At 46.0% G+C, this 12,088-nt stretch overlaps 2 protein-coding genes across 9 annotated transcripts in view; one reads left to right on the forward strand and one right to left on the reverse strand.

The window, feature by feature from the left end:
• The window catches only part of jp (junctophilin), a 19,963-nt gene continuing 7,875 nt past the window's right edge, over positions 1 to 12,088 (reverse strand). For 6 of the 8 annotated variants that reach the window (XM_086830705.1, XM_020943239.2, XM_020943240.2 and 3 more), the window contains exons 2-9: positions 7,948 to 8,764; positions 7,669 to 7,883; positions 6,314 to 6,582; positions 6,117 to 6,253; positions 5,897 to 6,037; positions 4,014 to 5,844; positions 2,612 to 2,812; positions 1 to 1,481 (exon numbers count right to left, since the gene is read on the reverse strand). In XM_086830705.1, coding sequence (XP_086686831.1) covers positions 1,395 to 1,481; positions 2,612 to 2,812; positions 4,014 to 5,844; positions 5,897 to 6,037; positions 6,117 to 6,253; positions 6,314 to 6,582; positions 7,669 to 7,883; positions 7,948 to 8,255 — 3,189 coding nt within the window. In that variant the 5' untranslated portion in view covers positions 8,256 to 8,764 and the 3' untranslated portion in view covers positions 1 to 1,394. Of the gene's footprint in view, positions 1,482 to 2,611; positions 2,813 to 2,884; positions 3,673 to 4,013; positions 5,845 to 5,896; positions 6,038 to 6,116; positions 6,254 to 6,313; positions 6,583 to 7,668; positions 7,884 to 7,947; positions 8,765 to 8,899; positions 9,642 to 12,088 lie in introns of those variants that run through there. The other 2 variants (XM_086830706.1, XM_020943242.2) reach the window with 2 other exon arrangements.
• brwl (brickwall) overlaps positions 10,569 to 12,088 on the forward strand; it is a 17,499-nt gene continuing 15,979 nt past the window's right edge. Inside the window, exon 1 of the mRNA XM_086830710.1 lies at positions 10,569 to 10,707. The gene's annotated coding sequence lies outside the window, so the exon portion shown is untranslated. The remainder of the gene's footprint in view (positions 10,708 to 12,088) is intronic.

Below are 12,088 nucleotides of genomic sequence, written 5' to 3' on the forward strand. Positions count from 1 at the left end.
TACACTTGCAGAGATATGCGAATGTGCGTTTATTTATCTTTTCATTCTCAATAATGTATGCATATAAAATATAACAAATAATAAGTGAAATCATAATGTTTCAAACATATTCGTACATTGGTAAATGAAGAGTGAAACTAAAAAACGATAAATTGCAACACTTTGAAATAATGACACGTCGTCGTCGTCCGAGCTATATGAATTTAAACGTAAATTATAGAGAGGAAAATAATTATAGTTATACGATATAGTTTGTTTTTAAATGTATATATACAGCTTCTCCTCATTCATTAACAATCTCTCTCAATCTGATCTGATCCGTTGCGTTAAAATATATATTATTATTTTCACGTTCGAAATATGGTTCAAATATAGTCCAAATGGTAAACCAAAACTTTCGTTAAGCAGGCCCAAGATACTCCAAGTATCTTGTAGATACTTTGCTGCTGCTTCTGCTTGGTGCTGTTTTTTCGGTCCCACACAATTTTGCTAATTATACAAATATAGGTGTCATTACACCACACTTTAATATATAAATATGAGTACATGTATTATTCGGTTGCCTTTTTGTTTTGATTAAGTTTGCTGACTAATGCAGTTTCAATTGCAAATAGGAAAAGTATCTTGGTTTCTTTGGATTTTTGCATTCTTTTGTTTTTAATTGCCTTTGCATTTGCATTTGCATTCGCCTAGATTTGCATTTAATTATATGTTTTATTTATTTATAACATTATGCAGCCATAGTTTAAAGTTTACGCGATTATTTTCCTTGATTAAACATTGATTAGGTTAAGATGTAGTTGGTTTTTTGCCTTTATCTTTACATTAAATGTGTAGAAAAATTCGTTAAATTGATTTGCATATAGTTATTCGGTCTCCTCTCCCTAGCTTCCCTCCTAACTCCCTTCAATCCTCCCAGTTAGCCACAAATACAAATGTTTTGGCTCGAAAAATTAAATGAAATGGCGGTCTAAGTTTTTGTGTTTTTGTTTTTAGTTAACTACGATTTGTGCCTTGCAGTTCTGCGCTATGAGTTCTCTTTATGTTAATTTAATTATTTAATCCATTATTTGGCTGCAGTCTAGACTCGTCGTTATTCGATTTCCTTTCCCATTTCCCATTTCCCATCCTCGCCTGTCCCCTATGATATACAGTAATGGTACTTGCTCTCTTTAAACTGGTTTTACACTGCAAATGCTAAAAACGTATTGGCCCTATCAAGCGTGCCAGTGGGGGATCACCCACGCGGAACAGTGGCTCCCGGACCTCCGGTGGCTTCCAAAATCCTCATTGAACCTGAGCCAGTCTCTGCCCCAAAACACCCAAACCGCATCCGAACCAGAGTCCGTGGCCAAGCCCCTGTCCCGCCTCGTCCTGTGCATCCTCCTCCGGCGCTAGGTGAGCATGTAGACAAACAGCAGCGCCAACGCCACATTGAAAATCAGGACGAGCAGCATCAGCTGCTGGCGCACGAACCAATCCTGGAATGGGGAAGAAGGATTAAGATGGATTATTTTTAGGTAAATATTCAGGATTCATTTAAATAAGAATACATGTTTTTTAGGAGAATATTTCATGAATTTTTCTCATTTTAAAGGGGTACAAATCTTTACCCAAAAATAAACAAGAAAGGTAGCTAACTTTAGAAGGAAGCCAAAGTTTGTGTACCCTTAAAAAGATAGTATAATAAATTTAACATAAGGGAATGCTTTAATAAATTTGTATAACCTATTTTCTATATTTTATATAAAAAATTAAAAAATATATGACTTTTGGCAATTTGGCAGTGTTATACCACCAAGGAGAATTAAAATATATGCATTATAAGGATATTAAATCTATATTTTTTTATGATCATATTTTTGGGTAAATGAAAGTTTAAAAATATCATAACAATGTCAATAATTCATTAATTTAAGTTCGGAAAGCAGTTCTATGTTAGTTTTTAATACATTAACAAATCTGCATACTCAATTTAAAATTTTAGAAAATCTAAATTTTTCGCCAATTTTTGAAAATTTTAATGATGTAACCCCTAATCGATTTTCAAAATTTTTATTTCAACCGAACATAGTTAGATCTATTAAGCTGAAGATGCTGATCAAGAATATATATGATTTATGGGGTCGGAAATGATTCCTTTATTTTTTTTAGGCTTCTGAATAGAATGATAATACCATTAAAAGTAATTTTTATCCTCAATAAGTTCTAAGAAATATATATATTATTTATTTTTTAATACTGCTTATGTTATGCCCAGTCTCATTATATTTTAAATATATTATATCTGCACTTTATTTAATTTAATTTTGTGTTGTCTAAAAACCTTCTCTGAAACTGCTGCTACCAAAGCATAAATATTTAATTAATGAAAATCCTAACCACTTATCGAAAAAATCTGCTCAGTGTGCATTTTTGTTTTGGCAAAATATGTATTCATAAACAATTTACATATACTTATACATATATATTACTCATAATTTATGCACAACGAATGCCTTAACTTGAGTGCAGCGATTGTGAAACAATTTTCGGCGAAAACAAATCGATTATGACAGCCGCTTACTCAGACGAATAATGAATAAGTCTAGAGACACTCAGAGACACTCACCTTAACCTGTGGACTGACCAAATACAGTAGGGGATTCGCCCTGAGGCGCTCGTTGACCTCAATCTGGCGACGCACTGCCTCCCGGCGGGCGGAGCCCAAGGCGGATACCTCCTCGCGGCTCATGGCCTCTGTGGCACGCGGCAGCTCCTGGAAATCCGGCATCGACTTCTTCCGCTGCAGCGTCACATTGATGGGCACCGTCTGTGGAATAGAAGGGAGCAATTATCCTGGATTAGCCCGGAATCATTCAGGGGGAAGCAGAGGACTCTCCACCTCAACTGGCGGCTCAACGATCCAGCTTTCGCTGGCCCTCCTTGCCAGCAATGCCGGCGAGAACATGAGGTCCTCCTCATCCTCCTCCGGATACCAATCCATGGCGGTTCCCTCGACTTGACTTTGACTCTACTTTCGGGACACTGTGTGGTACGTCTGCTGCGGCTATCTGGCTATCTGGCTATCTGTCCGCTTGCATAATAACGTTGGACAATTTGTGTAATCTTTCTCCCCTCCTAAAGGCGGCGCTTCCAACTTGTAAACGAGTTGGACATGGCGTGCCCCTTGGCGTTCTTACTGAGCACCTTATGATCACGACAAGAACACGGCTATCTTCGGACGCGGAGAGAGATTCCGTCGGGGAGGGCCAAAAATAGTCGCGATGCCGAGCCAAAACAACAGCGGATATTGTCGCTACTCAGAGTCTCTTCGGAATTCCTATGTATTCGTCTTGTTTTGACCGCACATATATTTAATTATATTGCCCACTCATGGGGTAGAAATCTTCATCGAGTGGTTAATCCGTGGTGGCCAAAGTGTTGCCTGCTACTGGCCAGTTCATCCCGCCAACTGTCGCCACTGGGCCACAGAAATCCAAGAGACGGCGGGCGACACATTCACGAGAGGATTATTTATTGCTCTGTCGCCGGCCTTCCAATGGCCACTTGTGGAGTGTTCATTCTGGCGGAAAGCTACATAGCCGGAGAGCTGCTGAGCAGGAGAGCCGTGGACCCAGAGAGGCATTCAGCGGCACGCATGCATTCCAACCTAGCCGATGCCCGACGACTGATCCGGCTGGCGTGCATTCGTGCCCATCTATAAATAGTCCAGAATGGGCACATGTTCGCCCCGTCCGCCAAAAGAGATGGCCGAGAAATGCTCCCCAGTCTCCGGCTCTCTCGGGGATCTCACGGATCACTCTCTCCCCCGCACACAAGATGGATGGCGTACAAATTAAGTTAATTGCTCAGATTAACTGTGTTATGAAATGTCTTTTCTGTTGCCCGGGAATTCTGGTCAGTCAGTAGTGTTCCCCTTGAACTAATCTTTTGAGAGCTCCCAGTTGGAGTGCAAGAGAACTCAGTGAATCATTTGGGAATCTCTTATTTAAATCTCTAATTTTACTTACCTTCATTTTCTTACCGCCACCGCCACCGCCTCCTCCTCCTCCTTTACCGCCCAGGGCCATGCCCACCGGTGTGGCCGGCTTGGCCGGCATATACAGGCTCTCCGTGCGCTTGGGCTGCGAGGGCGAGGGAATGATGTCCTGGCCGAGCGTCCGCTGGCGCAGCAGGACGTCCTCGAACGGCTGATTGGGTGACGAGAAGAGCGGTTCCACCTTGCTCTGGCTGGGCGCCCGTCCGGTGGAACCCAAACTGGGTGTGCCCGCCCGCGATAGGCGCCCACCGCCCGTGCCCGAGGGCAGTGATCCATTACCCGTCATGCTCGATGTGCCTCCAGCTCCTGGTTGCGGGGTGGAACCGCGGAATACTGAGCCCGCCCGGGGACGGCCATCCGGGGTGCTGGTGCCGCCATTGGTCAGTGGATCTGCCAGTCCAGAGCGATCCAGCGATGTCTGTCGTGAGCCCGCAAAGGCTCCGCTGAGGCGACTGGCCGCCCGGGCATACCGATCGATGGAGGAATCCCGACTGGGCGGACGCTTGTAGTGGTCAAAGTGATCGATGGATGACTGCTGTCCCATTTGGCCCAGCATGGGCGGTCGTCCTCCTCGCTGCTGCTGCTGCTGCTGTTGCTGCTGCTGTTGTTGGGCAGCTGCCATGGCGGCCTCTTGGAGCTGCTGCTGCTGCATCTGGGAGGCGCGACGCAGCAGATTGGTGGCATTGTGACTGGGCGAGGCTTGCAGCGAGGACTGCTGTTGGAGTTGCTGCTGCTGTAGGAGTTGCTGCTGCAATTGCTGCTGCTGCTGTTGCTGCTGTTGTTGCAGCTGTTGCTGCTGCAGGAGTTGCTGCTGCTGCTGGAGTTGCTGCTGCTGCTGTTGCTGCTGCTGGAGCTGCTGCTGCTGTTGCTGGAGCTGCTGCTGCTGCTGATTGGTGCCGGCGCCAAAGGGTATCTGATTCTGGTTGGGAGCCTGGTTCTGCTTGAGATTGGGATTAACCTTGGCCTGGCCGGGCGGCTGCTGTTGCTGGAACTGATATGCAGGATTCATTTGCGGGTTGCTCTGCTGCTGCTGTTGCTGCTGCTGCTGTTGGTGCTGCTGCTGGTGGTACATCTGGTTGATGGCGCTGATCACCTGGGCATGGCTGGGCTGGCCCTGGTTCACCATGCCGGATAGATCCGTCTGCGGCGAGACGGGCAGCTGCTGCGAGTACATTGAGGAAGGCACGGGGCAGTCGGACTCCGGCTTCTGGTGCTGCTGCGAGGCGCGACGCTGCTGCTGCTGTTGCTGCTGCATGGTCAGATATTGCTGCTGGCGCTGTGCCTGCGTGGCATACGCATCCGATCCGCTGCTGCTCGTGGGCGAGAACTGACCCGACTGCTGCTGTTGCATGCCCAGGCCCATCTTCACGTTGGCATCGGAGGCGGCCGCGGGGCCGGGACGGAAACGCTCCCTTTCCCGGAAGCGCAGCTTCTCGAAACGCTCCAGCACCGAGGGCTTAAAGTCTGGCGCAAATTCCCTGGCCATTCGCACCGCGTTCTCGCAATCGATCCTCGCCTGCTCGGCGGACATGTCCGCGTTCTGGGCCTTGGCCGCTGCGGTGGCCATCCGGGAAATGGCCATGTCGGAGCGCTGCATGGCCATCTTGAGGGCGCGCTGGGCCGCGTTCACTGCCGCCGTGATGCGGTCACGGAATTTGCGGGAGCGTGCCAGGAACAAATGCTTCTTCTTCTGGCTGGTGATCAGGATGTTGTTCTTGTACTTGCCCTCCTCGACGGTGCCGTCGCGGAAGGTAGTGACACCATAGCCATGCTTCCGGTTGTTGTACCACTCGCCCTCGTACCTGTAAATGTATTAATTAATGCAAATCCCTGGCCATGGGAGAAGCTACTCACTTGAGTCCATCGCTGCGCTCGGCCACACCATGACCACAGCGCTTGTCCTTCTTCCACTCGCCCATGTACGTCTCCACCACGGTGGGGTCCAGCTGCTCGTCCTCCATGGTGAAGCTGGCATTGGACTCCGTGTGGTTAGATCTGTCAGAAACAAGGGCAAGAGAAAGAAAGAGATTGTGTTAAGTGCTTAGTGCTATTTTTGGGTCGCAAGGACACCCACTTGGTGGTCAGATTAGACTGCTCGGAACCGGTGCTGATCCAGGAGGCCGAGGACATGGTGGACCGAATGCTGCCCGACGCAATGGTACCCCGTTTCTCCAGATCTCCCGTGCTGCGCTGCTTGCGCATCTTGAGACCCTAAAAGGGATGGCAAGGAGACTTAAAAGGAGTTCCTCCAAAGGAGTTCCAACTGCTTACCATTAGGAATCCCTTCTTGCCCGTCTTGTCCGTCAAACTGTTGCGCCTGACCGGCAGCTTATCCGACTTGGCCGTCAGGACGAATCCTCCTCGTATCTCCTCCGCCTTCTCCACCATCTTGGCCGCATTCCCGTTCTCGCCGCTCCGCAGGGAACTGAGTGAGGCATGCAGGTTCTTGCGACGATGGTGCGAGGCCAAGCCGAAGGGCGCCGAGGTACGGATTCCATAGCCATGTCTCTTGCCCTCCTGCCACTGGCCCTGGTACTTTCCTGGAAAGGGAAAAGGGGTGCATCATCAACATCATCATCATCATCATTGCAGTGTACTTGAAAAGCAAAGTGATTGTTATGCTAATGGAGCGCGAAAACTAAAGACTGCAGTGACTGGTGGTACTCCTCCTTCTCCTTAAACTTCTCCTCCTCGGGGAGTGAAATGCTGTCCCGCCTTTTGCCTTCCCTTTGGTTTCTATTAATGGCTCCACGTGCCATTTCCCCTTTGGCCATTGCTAAAGGGCCCTAAGTAATATAGACCATTTGTATGTGGAGCAAAAACAGAAAAAGGGAAAGCAACTATTGGAACACTATATATATTTTAGGCAAAGCAGACCTCAAATTCAATTTATTAATATTTCACAAAGAGATCCTATATGCATAATTAGTCATGTATACTCTTTCCCTTTAAATATCGTATACAATTCCTAGAATATCCTCCTTCAACTCACATTTCCCCCAAGTGTATCCTTCAATTACCTGACAGGTGTGGGGCCACCAGGTTAATTGTGGAATAAGGAGTTACGTTAGTTGATTAGGAAATGCTACTTAACCTTCGACTAATGCTAATTGATAGTTATGCGCCAATTCCGTTGTTGGACAAAAGGTCGGCATTTACATTTGCATTTCCATTTCCATTTCCCTAATGGTGGCCAATGCCAGATCTTGGCCAGCTACTAGCCTCTTCCACTCGCTGGTTACTTGGCCATGTGGCTTGGTGAATTTCCCCCAGAAAAAAAGCCGCACTCATGCAGGAAAAATGTACAGAGCGAAAAAGGCGAAGCGGGAAAGCCAAAATATCATTGAACCGAATGCGCGGCAAATAAAATATGACGTCAGGCTGGGTCGTTGCTTGGTTATATGGTTATGGAGGTGTAAGGAGGGACACACACAAATACAAAGAGAGACACTCGCACCCAGAAATGATTACAGAAACGCCAGAAAAAATTATAACAACGGCTACTAGGGAACGAATGAACGAACTCATGTTCGCCTCCGTTTTGAAACTGAGCCAAAAAGCAAACGCAAAATGATCTCATGCACATTACGTATACGCAGCGTATGGCGCCTAACACACACACTCACCTCCATCCGCGTAGGTCTCGCATCCGGACCCATCCTGGTATCCCTCGTTCCAGGTGCCCTCGTACTTGGCCGTCGACACAGTGCTCTCCCGGACGCCATAGCGTCCCTTATGTCCATCCTTTGACCACTCGCCTCGGTAGATCTGCCGCCCGATCTGCTCCACGCCCAGCCCATGACGGCGTCCGTTCTGCCACTGACCCTCGTAGTGCGAACCACTGGAAAAGGATACCCGGAGATTGAGAGGATGCTGGAGGAATACCTCCTGCCTGGGACACTCACCTGGGCCAAATGTACGAGCCGGACACCTCGAAGCCATAGTTCCAGGCACCGGCATAGGCGCCCTGATGCTTTGGTCCCGTGCAGACGCCATGGCCATGGGCCTTGCCCTCGTCCCAGCCGCCGCAGTAGGTGCCGCCGTCCTCAAAGTCAAAGCGGCCGCCGCTTATGGGGCCACGCCTACCGCCCGCCGCCTGGGAGGCGGCATAGGCGGCCATATCGCCGCCATTTTGCTGCAGTTGCTGCTGCTGCAGCTGCTGCTGCTGCTGTTGCTGTTGCTGCTGCGGCGTGAGTTGGCCAGCCTGTTGCATGCTCGTGCCTTTCGGAGTGTCTACAGTTGGCGGCGCTTCAATATACTGCTAGATGCTAGATGCTTTTTGTGCCTCCGCCGGCTGCTCATTGATTTCCCGCTCGACGACGATGACGACGACTCCACTGGCTCCGCCGCCTGCTGTTGCCTCATCTGATCCTGGTTCTTACTGGTCTAGTGCCAATGGTTTCGTTTCGCTTCAATTCGCTCGTTTATTTTGCTTAACCTATATTTTAAGTAGATATATGTATTCCCTATGTTCCTCGGGGGGGCGGCGCTTAGTTAGTGTTAAGTTAAATTGTTGGCCTTTTCACTGAAACGCGAAAGTTGCAAAATTCTCCTTCTCTTGAATGAGTGTGATTTCCTTTATAGCCCAGCGATGCGACTACAGTTGCTTGAATCGAGCATCCGTGGAGCTCTGGAACTGGTTTTGGTACTGATTCTGCTTCTCTATGCTAATGTCGTAGGCCATCCTTGGTCAGTTGGCAAAAGAAGAAGACGGCGAGTGATCTGCAAGTCGAGAAAACAAAAATCTAATGAATGGAATTCCGAGTGAAAGAGAGATAGCAGAGGGTTTTTCCGGGAAATTAATCGCATTATGCAATCGACTTTACGTAAATCGTAGTGCCCCCTCGATATATTTACTGGAACTATCCGAGTGGGGAAATTGCGCATATTCCGGGTGATTTATAAGGCGCGTTTAATTGATTTTTATCTACCGAATTTCCTTGGTCATGCCACGCGCAAAACTCAAAGTTTATGGGTGAAAAAAATGGATGAAAATACCTGGGAGAGAGGCGAGATGACGATGGTGGTGAGGATGGTGACGATGCATTATGGTTTCGATGTAATTGCATTCGATCTCGGGCGCTTTCCGTTTCTATTTTATTTTCTTTCGCCTGGCACCCAAATTTATCATCGCCCCAATATAATATATACATATACACATCTATATCTTTTCGCTCGCCTATATATGCCACGTCAAAGGCCAAAATTCTCAATGGCAGACCGCCCCTCGTCGAGTGGGTGGTGTTGGTGGTTTGCTCAGCTCGCTCAGCTGTTTCCCTACCACTCGCAAATGTATATATAAATCGGATAATATATATTATATATACGTTTAGAGGTACGCCCGATAGCAGTAATAGAAAACTATGAAGAGTGCATAGTAGCAGGCAAAGGCCAGGAGAAACACTTTCAGTGTCTTCATCATTTCTTCTTGGTTTTGTCACTGGCCTGAAGATGATCTCCGGTTTTTCCCCATCAGGGCCATGTGGAGCCGTAGGAATTTCAATGAGTAATACCCTCGGTCTTGGTATAGTACAGATTTTTATTATAATTGCTCCCAAATTGCTGGTAATTTATTTCGCTTTATTGATTCAACGGAATCCTAGCAAAAAAGAATGAGAATATTTATGACTTTGAGGGGAGAATTACATATGCGAGAATCGATTTTCCAATAGAAAATTAAGGCGGTTCGATATATAGATTTTAAGCGGAAATTAATAGTTTTCGATACTAATAGTATGGAATAGTTTAAGGTCTGTTTTGGGATACTTTCAACATGTACGAAAAAGTATTAGAAACTATTCATTTTTCATATAATATTTAAGGGAATTTATTCCTCTCTTTTCAGATACTTTAAAGAGTTGGTTTCCTTGAACATATTTCCCCAGTTGAAAATTCCTTTAGTCTCGTAAGGAATGCATCAGAAAAAACCCACTGAAAACCACTTTAACAAAATGAAAACAAAAGCATCAGTTGTGGGGGGTAAAAATCGCGTATACGCCATGTGCCAAATTGCGTATACGACGTGTGGCCACCATGGTTGCAGCTATCTCCCTTGTTAAGTGCAGCATCCTCCGAAATGGCAATGCCAAAAATTTGGAAATTCCTGCCACTCAATCGAGGGAGGGAATTTGGACGAGTTGCAGTTCCCCGGATTGGGGCACGAGGCAACTGTGCCGTTTGAACTATGGAACTCCCTGGTCTTGTTTACTTTAATCATCTTGCAACACGACGACGAAACGGGGCAAACATTCTGCGTACTCGCATTAGCTTCTGACTCTGCCGCTCTCTCGCTTTTATTGTTCTTTTGCGGTCGACGGCAAAAGCGATTTGGGTTTTATTATTTTCCTTCTTTTTTGCTGCAGAGTCGAGACGTCAGGAGAGGCGAATTCTTCAGAAGCTTTGTTATTAATAGACAACATACACACACCGAGCGGAATCGAGAACAAAGGAGGCTGCTGTCTCTCCCGTCTTTGATTCTATGTTTCTCCCCCCAAAAGTCTGACAATGTTGTTTTGTTTAAACATTAATGATGATGAAAACACACGCAACCAGGAGCCGCAGCCCAGAGTTTCCCTCTTCCCAAGTTTTCCCTCTGTTTTTGTTTAAAAACAAAATTGATTTCGAGCTGGGGAAATTTGTGGCAGAGCATTGCAGCAACAGGCCAGGTGAGTGGTGTTTGCACACCTGCTGGAATGGGGATAGTAATGGGGCAAGGTATTCAACTTTTACACAGGAAAAAAGGTGCAAAATACAGAAAGGAACTTGAATGGGTTTTTTGGCTGTAGAGGCTCATAAAAAAGTTCCAATAAAAAGGGTTTCCTACGAAATGGTTGTGTTCTTTTTAAAGTTTTTGGTTAAGGGAGTATGAGAAAACTGCTACAAATATATTTGAATATCTGTGCTTATAAAACACAAAACTCCCAGACAAAAAAAGAAGTATTTAGTAAGAAACATCCACATTAATCACAGGCTTCTATGGCAATTCCAAGAAGATGTGTTCACACACACCTGCTGGAAATCCCAGAGGTGCTTTCATTCGCTGCTCGGTTAACCATAAATCGAAGATGATATGGCCAAGACAACAAATGAAAGCAAATAGAGCAATCAATCTGGCGCAGCAGCCCCAGCAGTAAATATATTTCCCAGGCCACATTATCAGACTCTCATTCTCTCTATATATTCCTCTGATAAAGAACATTTACGTATGAGCATTTATTTATAAACAAGCCAGCGGCCAGGAGCGGCATGTATCATTGTTATTTTAAAAGATTTTTCGAACAAAGCGAAAGGAGAATTCAAATAAAAACCCAAAAACTGAACTGAACTGAGCTCGCCGAGCAACGAAAATATTCGTAATATTGTTCAAACGTATTTTAGTGCTTCTTGCCAAAGTCTATTTCGTTTTCGTTTCATTTTCCTACAGCTTTTGTGCGAAAACTGTCCCCGCCCGCGTCTTGCTTTTTCATTTTGCTTTTCGTTTGCCTTCTGCCTTGGGCTAGATGGATAGAAAATTAAATAATAGTCCACTGACTGACGTCGAATTTGTTGATGGACGAACGGCAGGCAGTTTTGTTTGTATTGCGATGCGTTTCGGATGTTTTTTTTTCTACTTTTCATTTTGCATTTTAAACTTTGGCTCTCCTCTGCTTTTAGTTTAATCAATTCGCACTGCAGTCTCTCTCGCACACCACACACACACACTCTTTGGCTAACACACACGCTCTCTTGTCTCTTGCCAGCGAACACGCAGCGTTCAGTTTTCGGTATTTTTAGCATATTTCTTTTCGTACAACTCGCACTATATTATATAGAAAATGGCCGCGGCAGTCAACAGCAGCACATTCTCTAAATTGAAATTATTTATAGGTTCACATAAATTAAGTATTAACACCCAGAGCCAGAGCACAGGCCTCATTCGAAGGTAGTTATTTCCCCCATTAACTTGACTCGGTTGCAATTGCATTTCCCTCAATGCCTGGTTTAATCGATTCATAGAATTTCTCTCAATTGCACTTGCATTTCGGCTTTAAGAACACATTTAGCACT

This window comes from Drosophila serrata, unplaced genomic scaffold (genome assembly GCF_035046125.1).
Source record: "Drosophila serrata isolate PLE 108 unplaced genomic scaffold, ASM3504612v1 contig_240, whole genome shotgun sequence".
Classification (NCBI taxonomy): Eukaryota; Metazoa; Arthropoda; class Insecta; order Diptera; family Drosophilidae; genus Drosophila; species Drosophila serrata.